The sequence below is a fragment of the Meles meles genome, chromosome 20, assembly GCF_922984935.1.
Source record: "Meles meles chromosome 20, mMelMel3.1 paternal haplotype, whole genome shotgun sequence".
Taxonomy (NCBI): domain Eukaryota; kingdom Metazoa; phylum Chordata; class Mammalia; order Carnivora; family Mustelidae; genus Meles; species Meles meles.
Genome location: NC_060085.1, coordinates 7,613,217 through 7,637,409, shown reverse-complemented (window position 1 = coordinate 7,637,409; position 24,193 = coordinate 7,613,217). Strand labels below are relative to the sequence as shown.

Below are 24,193 nucleotides of genomic sequence, written 5' to 3'. Positions count from 1 at the left end.
TCCTGTTTCTCCTTAAAGTTTTTATTTTATTTTATTTTTTATTTATTTGACAGAGAGAAATCACAACTAGGCAGAGAGGCAGGCAGAGAGAGAGAGGGAAGCAGGCTCCCTGCTGAGCAGAGAGCCCCATGTGGGGCTCGATCCCAGGACCCTGGGATCATGACCTGAGCCGAAGGCAGAGGCTTTAACCCACTGAGCCACCCAGGCGCCCCTCTCCTTAAAGTTTTCCCACTAAATTTCTCACCCATCAGTGGCTTCTGCCTCCTGCAGAAGAAGGCAGGCATTCTAATGGCGACTTTCTACTTTCGTCGTTCATTCTACATTAATTTTTTTTAAGATTTTATTGATTTATTTCAGAGAGAGAGTGTGGGCTGAGTGGGGGAGGACCAAAAGGGGAGGGAGAGGGAGAGAGACTCACCAGCAGACTCTGAGCTAAGTACGGAGCCCCACGCAGGGTTTGATCATGACCCTGAGATCACGACCTGAGCCAAAACCGAGAGTCGGACACTTAATCGACTGGCCCACCCAGGCACATCTCATTCTACATTTATTAATTGAAAGTCTCCTGTCAGGGACATTTGTCCCTTCTCCATTTTAAAAAAAATATTTTATTTATTTATTTGACAGAGAGAGCACAAGTAGGCAGAGAGGCAGGCAGAGAGAGAGAGAGAGGGAAGCAGGCTCCCTGCTGAGCAGAGAGCCCAATGTGGGGCTTGATCCCAGGACCCTGAGATCATGACCTGAGCGGAAGGCAGAAGCTTAACTCAGTGAGCCACCCAGGCGCCCCTCTCCTCCATCTTTAAATGGATTTACTCACGTGTTTTTAATCAGTATGGACTTGTGTGGACTTTATTTCATCTTTGGGGTCATAATCCAATACTATGGTTATTCACTTTGTTCTCGATTGTTCCAGCTGTGGCCAAGGAGAGTTGAGGTTGGCTTCTCCGTCCTTTCAGCTTGTTTTAAGTACTTTCTGCCGCTGGAAGTGTCTCCAGGCTGGTGTGGTATTTTCTCGGCACCAGCCCTAGAATCAGCCATTTCTCCAGCCCTGGGTCCCTGTATTGGAAAATGATATTTATTTTTATTAATTTTTTAAAACTTTTTTTTAAGGATTTTATTTATTTATTTATTATTTATTTGACTGACAGAGATCACAAGCAGGCAGAGAGGCAGGCAGAGAGAGAGGGGGAGAAGCAGGCTCCCGGCCGAGCAGATAGCCCGGCGCGGGACTTGATCACAGGACTCTGGGATCATGACCTGAGCCGAAGGCAGAGGCTTTAACCCACTGAGCCACCCAGGCACCCGGAAAATGGTATTTAGAGAGCAAGACCTGGGGCTGGGGCACCTGGGTGGCTCAGTCATTAGGCGTCTCCCTTGCACTCGGGCCCTGATCCCAAAGTGCTAGGATGGAGCCCTGTATCCCGCTCCCTGCTCAGCGGGGAGTCTGCTTCTCCCTCTCTGTCTGCTGCTCTCCCTGCTTGTGCTTTCTCTCTCTGTAAAATAAATAAAATCTTAAAAAAAAAAAAAAAAGACCTGGGGGCTGAGTGTATTCATTTTTTCCTAGAGTATCAATGCTTCCCAACCTTCAGCAGACAGTGCCAGGAAATATGTGTGTGTTTACTAACCCATGTATACACACACTTATATTTATTTTCATATCTATCTTTTTAAAAGATTTTATTTATTTGTCAGCGAGCGAGAGAGAGACAGAGAGTATGAGAAGGGGAAGCATCAGAGAGAGAGAGAGAAGCGAGGAGCCTGCTCTGGGGCTTGATCCCAAGAACCCGGGACCTGAGCCAAAGGCAGACCCTTAACCAACTGAGCCACCCAGGCGCCCCTTATGCCTATTAAAATAAACACATCAGGGCGCCTGGGTGGCACAGTCGTTAAGCGTCTGCCTTTGGTTCAGGTCATGATCCCGGGCTTCTGGATGAGTCCCACATTGGCATCCCTGCTCCACGGGAGGCCTGCTTCTCCCTCTCCCACTCTCCTGGCTTGTGTTCCCTCTCTCGCTCTCTGTTCACTGAGTCTCTCATCAAATAAGCAAACAAAATCTTTAAAAAAAAATAAAATAAAATGAATACATCATACTGCTAACCACAGTCCAGCACCGTTTTTCTTCCTTCCTTCCTTTCTTCTTTCTTTCTAGATTTTATTTTTAAGTAATGTCTACACCCAAGGTGGGGCTCAAACCGACAACCTTGAGATCAAGAGCAGGTATGCTCCACCGCCCGAGCCAGCCAGGCGCGCCCACCTTGCTCATTCGCAGCTTCCTTCTGCACCAGCCCGAATCCGGCCGTCGGTACCGGCCCTGTGTACGTGCTGGTTCCACACTGGCATATAAATAGTCCCTGAGTTGTTCGCCTGCACCCCTGCAAGCAACAAATTTACCAGCTAAAGCACAGTGTTTCCGGGCAGTTCTGCCGGTTATTTGAATGGGAGGCCTCCGAGCTGAGCGAACAGGCCTGGGGTCCTTGGGCCTCCAGTTTGAGAGCCCCACCCCCAACCATGATTGCTCTGGTCTCTGGCCAGGCCCGGGATGGGGGCGGGGGAGTTGTCAGTTTGCTCCTCCCTGCCAACGGCATTCAGGGCTCAGGAGGGCTCAGGATCCGAGCGAATGGCACGGAGAGGGGGAAATGGAACCTCCCCCACACACACACCCCCAGCTGCGGTCCTGCGGTCCTGCCATCCTCCAGGCGGGTGGGGGTTTGAGACCACAGCGCTGGGCATTTTGTCCTCTCGCTGGTGCTGACTCTGCTTTGTGAGTGGGTGCTGATCGGGTGGGGCAGCCCCCGTGGGAGGGCGCTGGGAGCAGAACCTGCTGGGTGGGTGCCCGCCCAGGCACGCATCAGGTGCGCGGGCTGTGGCATGAGCTGCCCTTCCCTGGGGAAGAGACCAGGCTTGACTGGGGCTGGGGGGGGAGCGGGAAGGATGGGTGGGGGGTGCTTAAGGCCCATGAGGCCTGAGCTGAGTCCCCTCCTAATTCCTCCTCAGGGACACAGTGCTGACCCAGAATACCCAACATTTATGGAGCTCTCACTGTATGTCCTGGCTCTGTTTTTTGTTTTTGTTTTTTAAATTCTGGTTCTGTTCTTTTTTTTTTTTTTTTTAAGATTTATTTATTTGACAGAGAGAGATCACAAGTAGGCAGAGAGGCAGGCAGAGAGAGGAGGGGAAGCGGGCTCCATCCCAGGACCCTGGGCTCATGACCTGAGCTGAAGGCAGAGGCTTTAACCCACCAAGCCATCCAGGCGCTCCATCTGGTTCTGTTCTAATCATACCTTTCATCCTCAGTATCCCTCAGAGAGGACACTGTTATTAAGTCCATTTTACAGAAGGGGCCACTGAGGCTCATTTGCCCACGGTCCTAGACTACAGAGTAGCTGAGCCTGGCGCCAGACTCCAAACCCTTTCTATTTAGATGACATCACGCCAGAGGGACAGACAGGGTTTCTGCCTTCCCGGATCTGGGGGTCTAGGGCACAGATATACCACAGGCCCTGTGAATAAATAAATAAGGTAGTTTCACATGGTGCCAAATACCATGTGAAACTGGGGAGGAGGGAGAGAGATCAAGGAAGGCCTCTCTGAGGAGGTGACCAGCTGGGAAGTGTTGGGGGAAAGGGTGACTTATCCCCAAGAGCAAGGGTCCTAAATTGTGTGAGGAATCTGTAGGAGGCCACTGGGGCAGGAGGGCAGAGGGTGGCTAGAGGCAGGGACAGCAGTGAAGTAAGTAAGGAGACACAGAGCGGGGCCATGTGGATGGTGGTGAGCACTTTGGCAGTTACTTTGAGTCACCTAGGGAGCCATGGGAGAATTTAGAGCAGGAGAAGGACCTGATCTGGGTATTTGTTTTTTAAAGATTTTATTTATTTATTTGACACAGAGAGAGAGATTGCAAGTAGACAGAGAGGCAGGCAGAGAGAGAGAAAGGGAAGCAGGCTCCTCGCCGAACAGAGGGCCTGATGCGGGACTCTATCCCAGGACGGTGAGATCATGACCTGAGCTGAAGGTAGCGGCCCAACCCACAGAGCCACCCAGGTGCCCGACCTGATCTGGGTATTAAGAACTGTGGCCACAGGTGTGGAATGGTGGAGAGGGGTGGGGGCACAGAGCTGGAGAAGGCAGGGTCCTAGTTTACAGAAAAGGGACCCTGGGGGTGGACGGTGGCAGTGGGAGGGCCCAGCACAGCATAGAGCCCAGGGAGGTGTGAAGAGGCCACCTTCCCACAAAGGGTGCGGCTTTCCTTTCACAGAACGGGGTCATTTATCCAGCATCTGGGTGGCCCCACAGCATCTGGGGAATCTTCAGGGCTCATCCCTGCTGGCTTGGAAGGCCAGGTTGTGGGGCACCCCCACCCAGGCGTTCCCCATCCCCCCATCCTGGCCCCACTGGCTGCACTGGCCCTGTGTGTGTCTTTGGTTGGAGCAAGCGGGAACCTTTCTGTCTCCCCAAGGAGCAGTGCGGGTAGAAGCCTCAGGGATCCCCAAGGGGCTACATGGGACTATGACCAGGACTGGGTGCCCCTCTCCATCCCTCACCGGGGGGGCACCCCCCAAATCCTCCCCTCTTGGCTGAGTCAAATGGCAGCCACAAATCCCAGTCCCCCCTTCCTGGCTAGAGACTCTGGTCTGAGGGTGGGGGAGCCGGGCCAGGCCAGGAAACTCCTGGGAACTTCGAGTGGGGGTGTGGGGCCAGCTGGGACTGGCCCGTTGGAGAAGCGGAAGCCTGGGAGAGGCGTGGGAGAGCGACATAGACAAAGACAGCCAACGACTGAGAGAGACACGAGAGAGACCAGGAGAAAGAGAGACAGACCCCAGATCTGATGAATGAGATACACACACAGAAAGCCACGGTACACTCATTCATTCATTCACTCTCTCAGCAGATAACTTACTGCGTCTGGGCTGTGCCTCGGTGGGGGCTGACCTTCCGGTGGGGACACAGCCCAGAAACATGTTAAATGAGTAAATCACATCGTTGGGAGCAATAAGGGTAGCAGAGACGGGGTGTGGGGGAGCCAGAACTTCCTCATTTGGGGAGAAGGAGGTTCCCTCCAGAATCCTGCCTTCTCCTGCTCCTCCCCAACTCCCTCTAAGCCAGGTGTGAGAGCGGGGGAGGAGGGGATGGAGAAGGCCCAGCACCCCGGAGCCACCCGAAGGTGACTGCTGGGGTCCAGGGACAGAGGCTATCCTTGCCTTACTGAAGACCCTTCCTAACCTGCGCGCCTGGGATCCGTCGCGGACAGACGGGGCGTTCTTGGGGTGCATCCCGGAGTCTCAGCTGCAAGGTAGGCGGGAAGTGGGCAGGGACCAGTGTCCAGGCCCCAGAGCACAGACGAGACCCCTCTGCTGGGGGGGCAGGAAGAGGCTCAGGCTGCGGCGGCTCCTGCTGAGAACCTCCCCTTCCCGCTTCTCCGGGTCCTCCCACCGCGACGGAGCGGTCCCTAGGAGAGCAGTTCAGGCCCGGAGGGGGGAGCCAAGGGATCGCCGGTGCCAGTCGCCGACGGGGCGCGCTCCGGTGCCGCGGCGGGTGGCACAGGCTGGCAGCCATGGGCTGGGTGCCCGGGCCCCAAGGGGAGGGGGCGACTACTGGCGACCGCCAGAGGTCCGCGTTGTGGGCCCTCCCCCTCGCCTGCCAGCTCCGGTCCCGCCCCCGGAGCCGCGTCCGCTCACTCTGCTCGGGGCAGAGCAACTGCCGGGGCGCACGACCAGGGCGCGGGGGTGAGTGTACTGCGCTGGGTCTCCAGGGGCGCGGGGCTCAGTCTGGCCCGCAGGGGATTGCCCTGACCGCTCCCCCGGCCCCCCTGTTTGTACCTCCCCGGAAGCCTCAGGGGAAGGGGGTGGCGGGGGTGGGAGGGAAGGCGGCGACTCCAGGGCTGGATGCCGGGGCCGGGGATAGGAAAAGGGACGCCTGGACTCCCCTGGCCTCGCCCTCTCCCTCTCCCTCTCCTGGCCACACTGCAAGTTTCGCTACTTCAGTCCTGTTTCCAGCCTCTGGCTCTGTGTCCCCATCAGAGCGTCACCCGTGTCCGCACGGTTCTGATGCCTCCCTCCCCGCAGCGTGGCTGAGTCCGTGACTCCCTGGGTCTATATTCGCGCCACGTTCCCCGAGGGCAACCGATGCCAGCCGAGTGCATTTTTTTCCCCGCCCTGTGCAAGTAAGTCCGCTCCCGTTCCCAGCCTCGATTTTCTCATCCGTCAAGTGGGACTCCCACGACTGTCTGAGCATTTCTGAGGAGCTGTATTTGTGTTGAAACATGAAAACCCTCGTGTCCCCTTCTTATTCGAGGAACTTTTGAGTCGACGGTTTCCAGTCTGTAAACTGGGACTGAGAGCTGTGAGGGGATTAGAGGGTGAAGTCTTGGGCAGGAAGTATTATTACACTGTAATGACATGTGCGCCCCTCTGCAAAAGCCATCTGGATCCTGTCTGCTGCCCCCAGGCTCTGCCTCTCTAAAATGGGAGGGCAGACAACTTTCTCACATAGACTGTGAGGTTCCGGGTTCCCGGGCTGGCTGAGGGTGGAGGCTGTGAAATTGTGGCCTGAACGAGTGGGCGAGACCCTCTCTGTGGCTGAATTTGGGTCCCTGTGTGACTCTGGCTATGTTGCTCCGCTCCTGTGTGAATATATTTTCTTGTTTCCCCCATGAGGTGTGACTGTGAGTACAAGTCATTGTCAACGTGTCACTGTATTCGTGTGTGCGTCTCTGTCTGCTTATGATTGAATCTGCCCCTGGATATCCCTGATTATGTGTGACTTACTAGTGTCCCTTTCCTGTGGGACTCTGTCCCCGTGTCCCTTCCTGATATTACTGGCGTGTCTTTGTGTCTGCCCCTCTCCATGGCCACCTCCTTTCCATCCCTAACTCCCTTTGAGCCCCGGGGTCAGTGTGGAGTGGTGGGAAGGGCCACCTTCCCCAGGGCTGCGAGCCTCTAACGTGCCCACCTACCTCCCCAGGCCTCACGCTGTCCCTTACCTCTCCGCAGCCTCGGGGCAAGCGGCCCATGGAGTCGGGGCTGCTGCGGCCGGCGCCGGTGAGCGAGGTCATCGTCTTGCATTACAACTACACGGGCAAGCTTCGCGGCGCGCGCTACCAGCCGGGCGCGGGGCTGCGTGCGGACGCCGTCGTGTGCCTGGCGGTGTGCGCCCTGATCGTGCTCGAGAACTTGGCGGTGCTGTTCGTGCTGGGGCGCCACCCGCGCTTCCACGCGCCCATGTTCCTGCTCCTGGGCAGCCTGACGCTGTCCGACCTGCTGGCGGGCGCGGCTTATGCCGCCAACATCCTGCTGTCGGGGCCCCTCACGCTGCGCCTGTCGCCCGCGCTCTGGTTCGCCCGTGAAGGTGGCGTCTTCGTGGCGCTCGCCGCGTCCGTGCTGAGCCTCCTGGCCATCGCGCTCGAGCGCCGCCTCACCATGGCCCGCCGAGGACCCGCGCCCGCCGCGCGTCGGGGCCGCTCGCTGGCCATGGCGGCCGCCGCCTGGGGCGTGTCGCTGCTGCTCGGACTACTGCCGGCGCTCGGCTGGAACTGTCTGGGCCGCCTGGACACCTGCTCCACCGTCCTGCCGCTCTACGCCAAGGCCTACGTGCTCTTCTGCGTGCTCGCCTTCCTCGGCATCCTGGCCACCATCTGCGCGCTCTACGCGCGCATCTACTGCCAGGTGCGCGCCAACGCGCGGCGCCTGCGGAGACGCCCCGGGGCCGCGGGGGGCGCCCCGGGCCGCGCACGCCGTACGCCGCGCTCGCTGGCGCTGTTGCGCACGCTCAGCGTGGTGCTCCTGGCCTTCGTGGCGTGCTGGGGCCCCCTCTTCCTACTGCTCTTGCTCGACGTGGCGTGCCCCGCGCGCGCCTGCCCCGTGCTCTTGCAGGCCGACCCCTTCCTGGGCCTGGCCATGGCCAACTCGCTTCTGAACCCCATCATTTACACGCTCACCAACCGCGACCTGCGTTTCGCTCTCCTGCGCCTGGTCTGCTGCGGCCGCCGCCCCTGCCACAGAGGGCAGGACGCCTCCCAGGGCTCCGGGAGCCCCGCTGGGGCTTCGGAAGGCCTGAACCGCTGGCTGCCCCCTGGCTTGGATGGCAGCTCCAGCCGCTCCGAGCGCTCGTCCCCGCAGCGGGACGGGCTGGACACGAGCGTCTCCGCTGGCGGCCCTGGGGCGCCCACAGCCGCCCGGACCCTGGTACCCGCACCGGCCGCCGAATGATGCCCTTTGGCCTGCCGTTACCCTCCCTAAGGGCTGTTTGGCAGACTTTTTCTTTTTAAATAAGGAATTGGTAGGAAAAACAGCTGAAGATGGTGGCGGCAGAAGAGACAAAGGGAAACGTGTTTTATTTATGCTAAACCTCAGGGCAGTAAGTGAAACAGACAAAACCCGCGGCCCTCGTGGCATTGACATCCTGATGGGGAACACAGGCAATAACAGAGTGAAGAAATGATGGAGGTAATTCCAGCTACAATACAGTGATGCCATCCGTGGTGTCAGGGGATGCTTGGCTGCAGACGTGTGACATACACTGTAAGCCGAGCTGTCACTGCCCTGGGAACACTTGAAAGAAGAGCGTTGCAGGATGAGGGAACAGCAGCGCAAAGGTCCTGAGGCCAGAACATGCCTGTACCTCCTCAGAAAAGCAAAGATCTCCTCGCGGCTGGAGCACAACGGAGGGGGGTGGTGGGAGGAAACAAAGGCAGGAATATGATGGGGGCAGAGTGGGCAGAGCCTTGTGGGCTCCGTGGAGGACTTTGCTTTTACTCTGAGTGGAGTGGGAGGTAGCCGTTGGACTTGATTTGCTTGAGATGTTCACAGATCTCTGTGAGGGGGAAGGTCGAAGCTAGAACAAGGTCAAAGTGCCTGCCCTGGCCCAGAGGAGCAAGGATAGGGGCTCAGGCTATGTGGATTCTGAATAGATTTTGGAGACAGCAGACAGAATTACTGAGGAAGTGAATGCAGGCATGAGAGAAAGAAAAGAATCCTGTTTAGAGAAGGGAATGTTAAAGACACGGCACCCTAAACTAAAATTTGACTGTGGAAGACAGCCGGTTCCTATCCAAACAAGATTTCTTTGAGTGTGGTGTCATAAAAAAAATTAAAAAACTAATAAAATAATAAGAACAATTACAGCTTACTGTGCGGGGCCAGTCATCCCCACAGTGGTAGGCCCAGGACACACCTTTTCCTCACCCTTACTGCAACTTTGCAAGGTAGTTTTCCTCACCCCGATTTGACAAATGAGCAGTGAGTACCTGGCCCAGTGTGGGAGCCAGGATACTAGCCCAGACTGCCAGGCTCTCAGGCCTTAAGGGGCGCAGGCCTAGACTAGTGTCTGGCTCCTTCAGAGGGGCATGGCAAGGGCAGACGCTCCCTCCCTGAGTGGTCTGCATTCTTGTCTGGGGGCGATACCAGGGGCCTGTTTGTGCCCATAAAAGGCTCCAGGCATGCTGGCTCTGGGTACCGGCTGTCCCTAGACGCATTCCTGACCCCAATGCCGCATTGCGGCCCCGGGGGAGGGGCAGGGGCTTTGGGCTCAAACTACCGAGCGCCACTTGCCGGGAGACCCGTGTAACTGCAGGCAGCCGTAAGGACCCCAGTGTGTTTTGGAGGCCGCCGACTCACCCTGGGAGCCACTGGCCATGCTCAGGTAGTCCCTGCGGGCCACATGCATGGGAAACCAGCCTATTTCCTGGAACACAAACACACTGAAACTGGGATGCTCCCAGGACTAGACCTAATTTCCCACTAGGCCTGGTGCCCCTGACCCCAGGCTCCTTTATAGTCTAGGGGAACCTGAAGCTCACTCCATTGTTTGGTTGGTTGATAGGATGATGGTAAAGGGATTTAGTCTCTTGTTCACATTTTACACAATTCGAAAAGCACCAGTTCCCCTTGTAGACGTGATCGCTGTGGGGAATCCTTGGAAATTTCCAGAGCTATTCTGTGGATAAATGAGCTGACAGGTAAACACTGCTCTTTTTTTATATACAATTTTAGCACTGCTTTGCATTTTGCTTTTTCACTTAATAGTATGTCTTGGAAACTGTCGCACACCCACAGATTTTGTACTGTCTTACCCTCTTAGTTGGCTCGGGCTGTCATAACAGACACCATTACCTGAGCAGTTGAAACAGCAGAGACTTACTTCTCACGGTTCTGGGGTTTGGAAGTCCAAGATGAACACACCAACCTTATCTAGTGCAAGTGAGGACTCTCTTCTTGGCTTGCACATGGCTACCTTCCTGCTGTGTCCTCTCTTGGCATAGAGAAATCAAGAAGCTCTCTGGTGTCTCTTCTTATAAGGGCTCAAATCCCATCATGGGGCCCCACCATGAATGGCCTCATCCTTCCCAAAGACCCATCTCCAAATACCATGTGTTGGGGGTTTGCGATTCAACATATATTTCTTGTGGGGGAGCATGGGGGTTGACAATTTGATCCATAGCACTAAAAAAAATTTTTTTTTACTTTTTTAAAATTTTTAAAATTTTTTAAAGATTTTATTTATTTATTTGCAAACAGAGAGAGGGATCACAAGTAGGCAGAGAGGAAGGCAGAGACAGAGAGGGAAGCAGGCTCCCTGCTGAGCAGAGAGCCTGACACGGGGCTCAGTCCCAGGACCATGAGATCATGACTTGAGCTGAAGGAAGAGGCTTAACCCACTGAGGCATCCAGGCGTCCCCCATTTTTTTTTTTTTAAATCGAGATAACATCCATAAGGCAAATGCCTTAATCCCTTTCACTGGATGCGTAATATTTCACAGCGGGGTTGTGCCCGCAACATATCCCATCAGGATCCTATGGAGGGCGGTGGGGGTGGAGTCCAAGCCTTTACCTTTATACACAGTACTGCAGTACATCCTCTTGCACGTGTGCAAGTGTACCTTGGATAAATCTCTGCAAGTGGCATCGCTGGGTCACAGGGCCAGTAGGTTTGATTTTGAGATATGAGAGTGCTTCAAACACATTCTGGGGGGCGCCTGGGTGGCTCAGTGCGTTAAGCCTCTGCTTTCGGCTCAGGTCATGATCCTAGGACCCTGGAATCGAGCCCCGCATCGGGCTCTCTGCTCAGCGGGGAGCCTGCTTCCGCCTCTCTGCCTGCCTCTCTGCCTACTTGTGATCTCTGTCTGTCAAATAAATAAATAAAATTCTTAAAAAAAAAAAAAAAACATTCTGGGAAGGTGCTGGTTGCCTTAGAGCTGGGGGCCGCTCGGCGTATTCTCTGACTGTGCAATGGCGCCCCTGCTGGAGCAGCCTGGAACTGCAGCTTCACTCAACAGCACCCCCTTCCACCCTCCGGCTTGGATTAAATCCTAGACTGAGTAGAGATGTTGAATCTTTAAAATGCACTCCTAAGGCTGGCAGAATCTTTTCTTAGACCAACAGCTTTTTAGCCTGGCATTTCCTTCGATTATTCGCCTAGTTTTCATTTAGATGGACTCTTTTTTTTTCTTTTAAAAAAGATTTAATATAGAGCATCTTTAGGAAACAGATTTCCCAAGTGCAGTTGAAATTTGGGTCAGTTTATCATCTAGCTTTTCAGGAATGAATGTATATCACATATGGCAAGAATTATTCCTATGAGATACTTGTTTTTTAAAATTTTTGTGAAGCCATTTCATTAGAAAACTGTAAATGTTGTATCCTTGATTATGCCTCCTCAAAGATATATAGTCTTTCTTTAAAAAAAAAAAAAATTAGGGGGCGCCTGGGTTGCTCAGTGGGTTGGGCCTCTGCCTTCTGCTCAGATCATGGTCTCCGGGGCCTGGGATGGAGGCCCACCAGGGCTCTCTGCTCCGTGGGGAACCCGCTTCCCCGTCTCTCTCTGCCTGCCTCTCTGCCCTCTTGTGATTGCACTGTCAAATAAGTGAATAAATAAATCTAAAAAAAAAAATTAGGGGCTCCTGGGTGGCTCAATTGATAAAGCCTCGAACTCTTTTTTTTTTTTTAAAGATTTTATTTATTTATTTGACAGACAGAGAGATCACAAGTAGGCAGAGAGGCAGGCAGAGAGAGAGGAGGAAGCAGGCTCCCTGCAGAGCAGAGAGCCCGATGCGGGACTCGATCCTAGAACCCTGAGATCATGACCTGAGCCGAAGGCAGCAGCTTAATCCACTGAGCCACCCAGGCGCCCCGAGCCTCGAACTCTTGATTTCAGCTCAGGTCATGATCTCAGGGATGGAGCCCCACATTGGCCTCCTCTGTGAGCGTGGAGCCTGCTTAAGATCCTCTCAGGGCGGCTGGGTGGCTCAGTCATTGAGCGTCTGCTTCCGCTCAGATCACGATTCCAGTGTCCTTGGATTGAGCCTGGCATCCCGCTCCCTGCTCGGTGGGGAGCCTGCTTCTCCCTCTCTTGCTCCCCCTGCTTGTGTTCCCTCTCTTGATGTCTCTCTGTCAAGTAAATAAATAAAACCTAAAAAAAAAATTCTTTCTCTCCCTTTGACCCTTCCCCTTCCCCCACTCATGCTCTAAAACAATTTTTTAAATTGTTTTGATTCCAGTGTAGTTACCATACAGTGTTGTATTAGTTTCAGGTGTTCAATATAGTGATTCAATAATTCTATACATTACTCAGTGCTCATCCTGATGAACGTACTCTTAATTAACCCCTTTCATCTATTCCACCCATCCCCCACCCCTTCCTCTCTGGTAACCAGCACTTTGTTCTTTATAGTTAAGAGTCTGTTTGCAGGATGTCTCTCTTTTTTTTTCTTCTTATTTTTTTAAGATGGGGGGGGCAGAGGGAGAGGGAGAAAGAATCTTTTTTTTCCCCCTTTCTCTCAAATATTTTATTTATTTAATAGACAGTGATCACAAGTAGGCAGAGAGGCAGGCAGAGAGGAGGGGGAAGCAGGATCATTCCCAGGACCCTGAGATCAGGACCTAAGCTGAAGGCAGAGGCTTATCCCACTGAGCCACCCAGGTGCCCCAAGGGAGAAAGAATCTTAAGCAGGCTCCTCCTCCATCATGGAGCCTATTCTGGGGCTCATCTGACAATCCTGAGATCTTGACCTAAACTGAAATCAAGAGTCAGGTGCTTCACCAACTGAGGCGCCCAGGAGCCCCAACCTTTGTTTCTTAAATTCCACACATGAGTGAAATCATAGGGTATTCATCGTTCTCTGACTGGCTTATATTGCTTAGCCTTATCCCCCCAGCTCCATGCATGTTGTTGCAAATGACAAGATTTTATTCGTTTTTATGGCTGAATAATATTATAAGTATATGCCAAATCTTCTTTACCCATTCATCTATAGATGGACACTTAGGCTGCTTCCATAGTTTGGCTTAGATAGGCTCTTTTACTTTTTTAAAAAATATTTTATTTATTTATTTGACAGACAGAGATCACAAATAGGCAGAGAGGCAGGCGGAGAGAGGAAAGGAAGCAGGCTCCCTGCTGAGCAGAGAGCTCGATGGGATGTGGGGCTCTATCCCAGGACTCTGGGATCATGACCTGAGCCGAAGGCAGAGGCTTTAACCCACTGAGCCACCCAGGCGCCCCTAGATGAGCTCTTTTAAAAATAAGTACATTTAAAAATTAACTTTATAAAATCGGTATAAATGGCAAATCAGTAGTATCTCTTGCATTGAAAAATAACAATTGTTCCTATGTCCTCCGGATCCCCTAGCCGGTAGGTGCTAGTATTATTACCACTTTACAGGGAAAAAATTGAAGCATAGACAGGTCGAATTAGGGACCTGTCCCTACAGAGCTAGAGAATGGGAGAGCCGGGCTTCAGACCCCTGTAGGCGAGTTTCATGCGCCTCTAGATTGGAGAGAACTAAACAATAAAGACAAGGAAAAGCCAAGCAGGTATCCTGCGACCATTGGACCGTGAGGCCTGAACTGAGTGGGGTTAAAGGGAGAAGAGCGGGAATGCCTGGGTGGCTGAGTCGGTTAAGCATCTGCGTTGGGCTCAGGTTATGATCTCAGGGTCCTGGGATGGAGTCTGGCATTGGGATCCTTGCTCGGCGGGGAGCCTGCTTCTCCCTCTGCCTGCCGCTCCCCCTGCTTCTGCTCTCTCGGACAAAGAGATAAATAAAATCTTTTTTAAAAGGCGGGGGAGGGGGAAGGAAAGCGGGTCGGAGAGAGGAGTCATGCGCCGAGATGACGAAATCGAGCGGGTGGAAGGGGCAGTGCGAAGTGGGGACAGACCGGACCGCCCCCCCCCCCACCCCACCCCAACCCGCGGCCTTGCGCCCTCGCCCACTCTTTGCCCAGGGGTGCCGGGCACCTGCGGGAAGGGCGGGGAATCGCGTCTCCTTCCCCACCGCGCCTCTCCGCCCTCTCCCCGCCTCCTTCCCGGCAGATCGGAGGCCGCCCCCCCTCCCCGACGTCCAAGACCCCGCAGGCCTCGCCGCCCCAGGGCCAAGGTCCCCCGACGGCTGACGCTCCATAGCGAAAGTTAAGCGGGAGCCGCTCCCGGCCGGGACGCGGACCCTCGGGTTTCCCGGAAGCTCTGCGCGCGGGTGGCACCACTGTGCCCGGAGCCGCCTTGGTGCCCCGGGCATCCCCACCCCGCGGCAAGAGCTAGGAGACTACGCGGCGGCCGAGGTGAGCTCGCCGGCCGCTAGGGCTGTCCGCCGATCTCCAGTGCAGGCAGGGGCGCTCCGGGCCTCGAACCCGAGGGTCTGATTCCCGGCGGCTCGGACCACGCGGCTGGGTGCGCCGCGCCGCAATGACAGCCGGAGTGGTCGCCGCGCGGGGGCAGCGCAGCTTGGTGACTGACGGCGGGGGCGGGGGAAGCGGCCCCTCTGCCCTCCCAGCCGCGGGAGGCCGGGGGCCGCGGGGACTTTTATTCTGACACGGCCGGCGCCCGGCTCTGCTTAGTCATGGTGACCTGCGCGCGCTCCACGCCTCCCCCCCGCGCAGCGATGGAGGCGCCCGGGCCTGGGCGACGGAGGCGGAGCTCGCGCGCGGCCATGGCGGGGTGAGTGAGGCGGCCTGCGTCCGGGCTGGGCGAACCGCGGGCCGGGAGTGCCCCGGGGGTCGCGGAACGGGGCGCCGCGGGTCCGGTGGCCATGGGCTTCCCGCGGCCTCGCGGAGGGCCAGGAGGGCGCGGCTCGAGTCCTCGGCTTTTGTTGGACGGCGCGACCCGAGGGGTGGCCCGGGAGCTACGCAAGCCGGGCGAGAGGCCCAGGGAGTGCCCCTCGGACCGAGGGCCCGGGAGCCCGGCGCGCTGGGGAGCTTGGTCTGCGCCTTGGGGTTGGCAGTGGAAAGGCCGCACGGCAGGGGTCACTTCCTCCCTTCTCCAGGCCTTGGTGGCGGCTCTGGCAGGGCATGCGCAGTCTCCCACTGATCGCTTCGTGGGGGAGAAGTGCCCAGTGTCCTAGGGGCACCGTTGACCGACTGGCCAGAGACCAAGAGGCAGGACAGGGGCCTCGGCCGGGGAGAGGCGGCCAAGCGGCGCCCTGGGCCCGGTGGAGGAGGGTGCTGTGGCAGGCACAGTGAAGTGGGCAGCCAGCCAGCCTCTCGCTTACTGACCCCTGAGCAGTGCCAGGCCCCAGGCAGGACGTGGGGGAGCCACATGGGAGGGTGGGCACAGCCTTGACCTACACAGGGCTCCCTGCCTTCAGAAGCCCTGCCGCTGAGGGCCAGAGGCATGGGCCATCCCTCAACAAGCAAGCAGTGGAGGTCATTACGGTTTCTGACAAGTGCTGTGGTGGAAATGAAAAACGGAGGAGATGACTCTGCTGTGAGTCCGGGAAAGATCAGTGGAGAACCTGGGGGGCCTGTTGCAAATTCCGGTCTTCTCAGAGCGGATCTTTCAAAACACAGCTCCAGCCCTGGCCCTCCAGACTCCACAGGTTTCATGGAAGCCTGTGTATCTCTCGTTACACTTCTCTCCGACTCTCCAGATCATCTCTCTCATTCTGCCTTTGAGCCTTTGAACTTGCCATTCCCTCTGCCTGGAAAACCCCTTTCACGTGTATGTCCTTCTTGTCTCAGCTCTAACAGAGCCCTGGACTACCCGATTTAAACTAACTGCCCCAAGGCACCCTGTCACAATGCTGTTGTCCTTTTCTTCCCAATCCCAACTTCTCCTCAAGTCTCGCTTATTTCACTTATGGCCCATCCCTCCCCAAGTGACCTCTCCAGGGCGGCACGGTTTATGTCTGCCTTTCTCCTCTGCTATGTTTCCAGTGCCTAGAACAGTGCCTGGCACACAGTAGATACTGCGAATGAGCTAGATGCGCTCTATTGGGAAGGGATAGAGCTGATCTCTGGAACAGAGTGAGCAAAGGAAAGAGGCGGACAGAGGCTGACTGTGTAGGGTAGGACACTGCAGAGTTTGGTTTTACTCTTCATGCCACAGGGAGTTGTGGGGGGGATTCTGAGTGGGGATGGTGGGGGGACATCGTCCGACCTGTGTTTTAAGATGAACTCTTGGGCTCTGAGGCCGTGTGGCAGTTAGTGAGCACAAATGGACATTGCTTCATCTGGGCTTGGGAAGGAAAACTGGTCTAGGAGTCGCTTTATCTGAAAAAAAGGAGGCCTGACCCCCAGGCCCTGCCCCCAGCCCTGTGCTCTCCCTCCTCCAGGCCTCTGAGTGCCAGTGGTGGTGTTGTCCCTTGTCACCTGGAACCCCATGCAGCCAGAACCCAGGCCTAGCGGGGCTGGGGCCCGCACCCGATTCCTTCCCCTGAGGTCACAGCGCCCTGAGGGGGCAGAGGACACGGTGATGTACGCCTCCACCGAGTGCAAAGCCGAGGTGACGCCCTCCCAGCACGGCAACCGCACCTTCAGCTACACGCTGGAGGACCACACCAAGCAGGCCTTCGGCATCATGAACGAACTGCGGCTCAGCCAGCAGCTGTGTGACGTCACACTGCAGGTCAAATACGAGGACGCGCCAGCCGCCCAGTTCATGGCTCACAAGGTGGTGCTGGCCTCATCTAGCCCCGTCTTCAAGGCCATGTTCACCAATGGGCTACGGGAGCAGGGCATGGAGGTGGTGTCCATTGAGGGCATCCACCCCAAGGTCATGGAGCGCCTCATTGAGTTTGCCTACACGGCCTCCATCTCCATGGGTGAGAAGTGCGTGCTCCACGTGATGAACGGTGCCGTCATGTACCAGATCGACAGCGTCGTCCGCGCCTGCAGCGACTTCCTCGTGCAGCAGCTGGACCCCAGCAACGCCATTGGCATTGCCAACTTCGCTGAACAGATCGGCTGTGCCGAGCTGCACCAGCGCGCCCGCGAATACATCTATATGCACTTCGGAGAGGTGAGTTGCTGGAGGAGACATGGGGCCTGGGCTTGGGGGCGGCATCAGAAGGACCAGGGACAGATGGACGGACATCCCCGGCTTCCCTTGAGATGTGAAGAGTCAGGTCAGGTTGCTGGAGACAAATTGGGTTCTGAGGTCCTAGTCTACAGATCAGGGGTGACTCTGGGAAACAGCTGAGGAAAGTGAGAACTTTCTGGGTCTGTCTCTGGGCTCCCCGACTCCTCTGGGGCCAAGAATAGGGGCAGGGTGCCTGGGGTGCGCTAAAGGAGGGCCCGGTGTTTCAGACAGTCTGCAGATACTTACTGAACACCCATGACATGCTGCCGACCTCACACGGGACCCTTAGACATGTTTCCTCTGGTCCACGCAGTGTTGTCCTTACACTGTTGTTGGTTTCATTTTCGTTTTTAAGTGGAGGAAGTTGTGAGCAGAAAATAAGCGATTCCTTGTAAAATCGCAATGATGAGCCCAGATCCGTGGGTGGCAGGCCCTAGAGGTTGTGCCCTTGGGGATGACAATAATAATAAGTGTTTGTTGAGCACTTGTTGTGGGCTCACCCCTGTACTAAGTGATTTCCATTCTTTAAATCATTGGGTTTTCCCCACTATCCTATGAGGAAGCACCACCCTTAGCTGTGGCCCAGCAGGGCTGTACCCCAGGCCCCGTGCCTTAGGGAGTCCCATGCTTTAGAGGGCCTTCCTGGAAATTTTCAAAGTCCTCCTCCAGTGGCTGGGATCAGCTGAGGTAGATACCGTCCTGGTTTCAGTTTCTCTCCTTAAGGGCTGATGTTCTCCTTCCCTCTGCCCCCGGGTGTGGGCTTAACCAGAAGCTCCGAGGAGGCTAGCATTAGTCCTAGGGCCTCTGGCTTCCAGAAAGGTGGTCTGTGAGCTGGGCTTTCCCGCAGGCCTGTGCGATGTTTCTTTAAAGGGATTGCGTGGGCTTGGGGTACCAGAGTGTCGGTGACCTGCTGATGAGGGGTGGCTGAAATTATTTATATGGTCTGGTGCCTGACAAGAAATATTTGCCTGGGGCCCTGCATGCCCTAGGAGTAGCCCAGCTGTGAGGTAGCTACTAATGGAGGAGGAAAACCAAGGCACGGATTATTGCCCAAGGTCACCTCGTTAGAAAGAGGGGGCCAAGGTGCAGCTCAGCCTACTTTCTTTAGAGCCTACACTTTTTCTAGAATATTCTGTGGCTATTTTTTCCTACTTAGTCAATCTGTCCTTTTGAAAAAGTAATATCGTTTAAAGAGTAACAATTGGGGCACCTGGGTGGCTCAGTGGGTTAAGCCTCTGCCTTCCGCTGGGGTCATGATCTCAGGGTCCTGGGATCCAGTGGGCTTTCTGCTCAGCAGGGGTCCTGCTTCTCCCCCACTCCTGCCTGCCTCGCTGCCTACTTGTGATCTCTGTCTGTCAAATAAATAAAATCTTCTAAAAATTAAAAAAAAAAGAGGGGCACCTGGGTGGCTCAGTGGGTTGGTCTGCTGCCTTCGGCTCAGGTCATGATCTCAGGGTCCTGGTATCGAGTCCCGCATCGGGCTCTCTGCTCAGCAGGGAGCCTGCTTCCCCCCTCCCCCTCTCTGCCTGCCTCTCTGCCTACTTGTGATCTCTCTCTGTCAAATAAATAAATAAAATCTTAAAAAAAAAAAAGTAAGAAAAGGTAACAATCTTGTAGTCCAAGCACAAAATGATACAAAAAGGTACAAAGAACATTGTGTCTTTGCTCATTTGCCTGAGTACTTAGGTAGTATAGGCCTGGCGTGGAGTAGTAACTCCAATCTTCACAAGCTGTGAGGTTCGCACTATCCGGATCCCCGTTTTACGAAATAGGAAACCGAGATGGTGAGAGGCAGGTTGAGTGACTTGTCCGCAGTCATCCCGCGGTCGAGGGGAGTCAGCCTGTCACCGTAATGCCCTCCGCAGGTGGCCAAGCAAGAGGAGTTCTTCAACCTGTCCCATTGCCAGCTGGTGACGCTCATCAGCCGAGACGATCTGAACGTGCGCTGCGAGTCCGAGGTCTTCCACGCCTGCATCAACTGGGTGAAGTACGACTGCGAGCAGCGGCGCTTCTACGTGCAGGCGCTGCTCCGCGCTGTGCGCTGCCACTCGCTCACGCCCCGCTTCCTGCAGCTGCAGCTGCAGAAGTGCGAGATCCTGCAGTCAGACTCGCGCTGCAAGGACTACCTGGTCAAGATCTTCCAGGAGCTCACCTTGCATAAACCCACGCAGGTGATGCCCTGTCGGGCGCCCAAGGTTGGCCGGCTCATCTACACCGCCGGCGGCTACTTCCGCCAGTCACTCAGCTACCTGGAGGCCTACAACCCCAGTGACGGCACCTGGCTCCGACTGGCAGACCTGCAGGTGCCCCGCAGCGGCCTGGCCGGCTGCGTCGTGGGTGGGCTGCTGTACGCCGTGGGCGGCCGGAACAACTCGCCCGACGGCAACACCGACTCCAATGCCCTGGACTGCTATAACCCCATGACCAACCAGTGGTCGCCCTGTGCCCCCATGAGTGTACCACGCAACCGGATCGGGGTTGGGGTCATCGATGGCCACATCTATGCCGTTGGTGGCTCCCATGGCTGCATCCACCACAACAGCGTGGAGAGGTGAGTGGCAGGGGCCAGAGGGGTAAGCTCGGAGGTTCCCATTGCTCACAGGTCCTAACCCACTGGGATTTGGGGATTCCCCCTGTTGTTAGGTGCCTTTCTCTGCACTCTGCCTTCAGGGAGTGGAAACCTCAGGTGAAGCTAAATCCATGGGAGATTTGTGGTCAGTGACGTTGGATGATGTGTCTTGGGCCTGGGAATTGCTTACAGGGCTGTCACAAACCCATACAACTCCTGCAGATTTGGAAGGAGTTCTATCAGTTTGAAGTTGTGGTAAAATGCTAATTTTATTACAGCATGACACCTTACTGCCATCTGCCCCAAAACTGCCATAATAAACGGATATATGAGGTCTTCTATGTGGAAGGTGACCCCTTGTGCAGTGCACAACCTGCACAACTGCATGGTGACCCTGTGTTAAGAGGCCAAGCAATTTTGGCTTTCAACTTTTGCACAGTCAGTCCTCCGCCTTCTCCTCTTCTAGAAGCATGATCCAGGATACAGTTCTCAGCTGGAGAACTTGTTAAAACAAACTTCCTAGCCCACTGCTAAGATCTGGCATCGCTGGGTTTGGAGCGGGGCTAGGGAATGGGAATTTTAAACAAACAGCACACTTTGACAGAAACCATCCTGGGTGGTAGGCTGGTTGTTAGAATTAGGATTCTGGTGTCCTAGAAGGCTGGGTCAGACCTCCAGCCCCACCTCCGTGGTGACCGGGGACATGCCATTTCATCCCTCTGTGCTTCTGTCTTGTCATCTGAAGGTGATGGGGCAGTGGGAGATGATAAAGAGGACCACCTGTCCAACAGGCTAAGAGGGTTTTTGGGGAGCTAACAACACGCAGCATGGGGCCTGGCAGTGGTATACGGTGGGACCACCCTCAGCGTCCAGCAGACATGCAGGTAACCTTGAGCAGATAATGGCTGTGAACCTGTTTCCTCAGAGACATGCTACGAGGAGTAAAGAGTTCAAGTGCATAAAGAACAGGCAGCACGTCGGGGCATAGTGTTCCATACAGGTCGGCTATGATCGCTATTGTCGTTATTATGCCCTTGCAGGTATGAGCCAGAGCGGGACGAGTGGCACTTGGTGGCCCCAATGCTGACTCGAAGGATCGGGGTGGGGGTGGCCGTCCTCAACCGTTTGCTCTATGCCGTCGGGGGCTTCGATGGAACAAACCGCCTCAACTCAGCCGAGTGTTACTACCCAGAGAGAGATGAGTGGCGAATGATCACGCCCATGAACACCATCCGAAGTGGGGCAGGTGGGTGGGGGCTGCCGGGAAGGGAGCGTGGAGGAACCCCCTCCCACCCTGGGGAATGAAACTCAGCAAGGCCTGGGGGAGGCTTCCGGTTTCAGTCTTAAACCCTGCGGCACGCCCAGGAGAGCTAGATCCCGACCTACCATCGGAGCTCTTCTCTTCCAGCTGTGTTTCTGAAGGGTGCCCCGGAAGAGGGGAGAGGGGAGGGCGCCCCCAAGAAGGCAGTGCCTGGGGCCCCCAGCGCCAGGCCCTGGAGTCACTGTCTTTGCATGGTGTGGTTTAGGAGTCTGTGTCTTGCACAACTGTATCTATGCTGCGGGGGGCTACGATGGTCAGGACCAGCTGAACAGCGTGGAGCGCTATGACGTGGAGACAGAAACGTGGACTTTTGTAGCTCCCATGAAGCATCGGCGAAGCGCCCTGGGGATTACTGTGCACCAGGGCAGGATCTACGTTCTCGGTGAGGCCCTGGGGGCGGGGACCTGGGTGGAGAAGCCCGATTAACCCCATCTTTGGGGCCAGGTTCAGATCCCCGTAGGAGGGCTTCTTGTGGTTCCCTCTCCCTCTTTCTTTCTTTTTTTTTTTTTTTTTTAAGATTTTATTTATTTATTTGACAGGCAGAGATTATAAGTAGGCAGAGAGGCAGGTGCGGGGGAGGGGGGGAAGCAGGTTCCCTGCTGAGTAGAGAGCCCGATGCGGGGCTCGATCCCAGGACCCTGGGATCATGACCTGAGCAGAAGGCAGAGGCTTTTACCCACTGAGCCACCCCGGTGCCCCTCCCTCTCCCTCTTTCTTTTTTTTTTTTTTAAATTTTTATTTATTTATTTGACAGCGAGAGACAGGAGATCACAAGTAGGCAGAGAGGCAGGCAGAGAGAGAGAGAGGGAAGCAGGCTCCCTGCGGAGCAGAGAGCCCGATGTGGGACTCGATCCCAGGACCCTGAGATCATGACCCGAGCCGAAGGCAGCGGCTTAACCCACTGAGCCACCCAGGCGCCCCCTCTCCCTCTTTCTTTCCTCTGCCCTCAGAGGGGGTGACTGCTTCCTCTGCTCTCCCTGCAGGAGGCTACGATGGTCACACGTTCCTGGACAGTGTGGAGTGTTACGACCCAGACACAGACACCTGGAGTGAGGTGACCCACATGACATCTGGCCGGAGCGGGGTGGGTGTTGCTGTCACCATGGAACCCTGCCGGAAGCAGATCGACCAGCAGAACTGTACCTGTTGAGCCACTTGTGTTTCTTGGGCAAAAAAATGGTCTGATCGAGAGTATTGTTGTTTTTGTACAAAAACGGGGACAAAAGAAAAGGCAGCAGTGCAAATGCTTATCCTCCAAGATGGGAGGCTGAGATGCCTCAGTGTTCAGATGACAACTAGAAAGAAAAGAAGGCCACAACAGGAGCCCATGAGCCTGTCCGAGTTGTCCCAGGAATGTCCAGGAGAGCCTTCCTGGGAGGGGGGGGGGGCGCATGAAGGGCAGGTTCCCAGGAGAGAGGCCTCTGCACCCACGACTCTGAGAGTAGGCCTGGGTCCCAAACCAGCAGCCGCCACCTCCCTTTGGGGTGAAAACAGGTGCTGAGGTCAGGCGGGGTTTTTGTTCCTTGTGTCTTTGTGGTTGGTTCCTGGAGGCCTGGGAAGGAGCCAGCTGAGGCCTCTGGGGTGAGGCTCCTGTGGAGGTGTGGACCCCAGGGATGGGCCTGTACATAGAAACCACTGGATATCTCTGCCCTGGACAGTCATTTTGTTGATAAGTAACCCTATAACTTTCCAATGAAAATAAAGAACAAACTAACTAGTGTCTTCCACCCGGGCTCTCAGCTGGAGGTCTTGAACCCGAGGACAGAAAGGACTCTTCGGAAACATACTCAAGTCTTTGATTTTGAGTTTGAATATGAAACCAGTTCGTTATCTCTGCCCACGGCATCTTGACATGTAGGGCATCTGTCTCCCCATAGGCAAGCCACACAGGGCTCACTTTGTCACGTAGGGCTGCTTTGAAGACAATGACCTAACTCCTTGACACCTCTCTTTTAGGTCTCCCTGGAGTTCTATTTTCAGGCAAACCATCCCCAACATGCCTTTCAAATCGGTGAAAATCTATCCGGGAATTTTTATGCGCTTCAGTTGCACAGACTGAGCCTTTTATTTAGGTGCCTGGGTATTAAAAGGACAAAAGGGGCTCTTGGGAATTTTCTTTGGCACAGTGCTCGCTGGAACCTGGTCTCCTCTTCCGAACAATCCCTGTGAAGGTGATATACAGCCTGGCTCTCTCCTTAAGGCAATGAACTGTTTGTATTGGGAGAGTGGAACAAAGAGGAACGAAGTGTGGTCTCAGCTGTCAGGAATGTCCCAGACTCTCCCAAGGGGCTTAGCGAGGAGACATTTGATTCCTTCCCGGGAAAACCTTAACCTCCCATCTCCGCAGCTTCATTCACTCAAGTCACCTGAAGGTTGTCTTGGTCACGCCGCTTCCTTGGTCCTCTTCTAAGGTTTTATTGGAACAAGAAAATAAATCTGCATCAGGTGCATTGAATGGGTGGGGAAGGACAAAGAATTGTAAACAGTATCTGGACAGCCTTTTAGCATTTGCAGTTTTTTGCACATTACTTGATCCTCAAGAGTGCTGTGAGCTAGGAAGGCAAGCCTGCGTTCTTTACAGATCAGAGAGGTTCAGGGAAGCGACTTGCCCAAGGTCATGAGGCCACAAAGTGGTAGGGTTTAGATTCGACTCTAGTGGACACCGAAGCAGCCACAGCGTGCGCTAACCCTGCGTGTGAGAAGGGACAGAAGGAGGTCCCGTGGGGTCAGTGTGTCTATCAGTGAAAGTTCCGGAAACAGCGATCTAATCTAGAGTCAAAAGGAATTTGCATGTAATCCGGTTGCCAGAAGCCACACAGCCTATCCCAGAGTGGTGTTTCCTTCTACAAGGGTTAGAACCCTGGTCTTGAGGTCAGATTTCAGCTGATTCAGCAAAGCAAGGTGAACAGTTTCTTACCTGCAAAAATGGTACTTGGACACCGACTGGGCATGTAAACTTGCTGGACCAACAAAGGTGAGTATTGACACTCCCTTTCCAACTCCGCAAAGACAGCCGTTGCAC

The 24,193-nt window shown here is 55.1% G+C and overlaps 2 protein-coding genes across 6 annotated transcripts; both read left to right on the top strand.

The window, feature by feature from the left end:
* The first annotated feature begins 4,007 nt into the window (after positions 1–4,007).
* On the top strand, positions 4,008–10,428 carry S1PR5 (sphingosine-1-phosphate receptor 5). 2 transcript variants are annotated; one of them, XM_045989665.1, is made up of 2 exons: positions 4,008–5,290; positions 6,990–10,428. In XM_045989665.1, the coding sequence occupies exon 2, from the start codon at positions 7,008–7,010 to the stop codon at positions 8,202–8,204; it is 1,197 nt and encodes a 398-aa protein (XP_045845621.1). In that variant the 5' UTR covers positions 4,008–5,290; positions 6,990–7,007; the 3' UTR covers positions 8,205–10,428. The 2 variants fall into 2 exon arrangements, with proteins under 2 accessions (XP_045845621.1, XP_045845620.1); XM_045989664.1 differs by lacking the exon at positions 4,008–5,290 and adding an exon at positions 5,596–5,723.
* Positions 10,429–14,067: 3,639 nt separating this feature from the next.
* On the top strand, positions 14,068–22,898 carry KEAP1 (kelch like ECH associated protein 1). Of its 4 annotated transcripts, none has more exons than XM_045991155.1 (6): positions 14,068–14,547; positions 16,514–17,221; positions 19,147–19,832; positions 20,891–21,096; positions 21,377–21,553; positions 22,155–22,898. In XM_045991155.1, exons 2-6 carry the CDS (start codon positions 16,583–16,585, stop codon positions 22,319–22,321), a joined length of 1,875 nt encoding a protein of 624 aa, XP_045847111.1. In that variant the 5' UTR covers positions 14,068–14,547; positions 16,514–16,582; the 3' UTR covers positions 22,322–22,898. The 4 variants fall into 4 exon arrangements, with proteins under 4 accessions (XP_045847111.1, XP_045847109.1, XP_045847108.1 ...); XM_045991153.1 differs by having other exon boundaries at positions 14,069–14,547; positions 16,536–17,221; XM_045991152.1 differs by lacking the exon at positions 14,068–14,547 and adding an exon at positions 14,586–14,923 and having other exon boundaries at positions 16,536–17,221.
* The last annotated feature ends 1,295 nt before the right edge of the window (positions 22,899–24,193 follow it).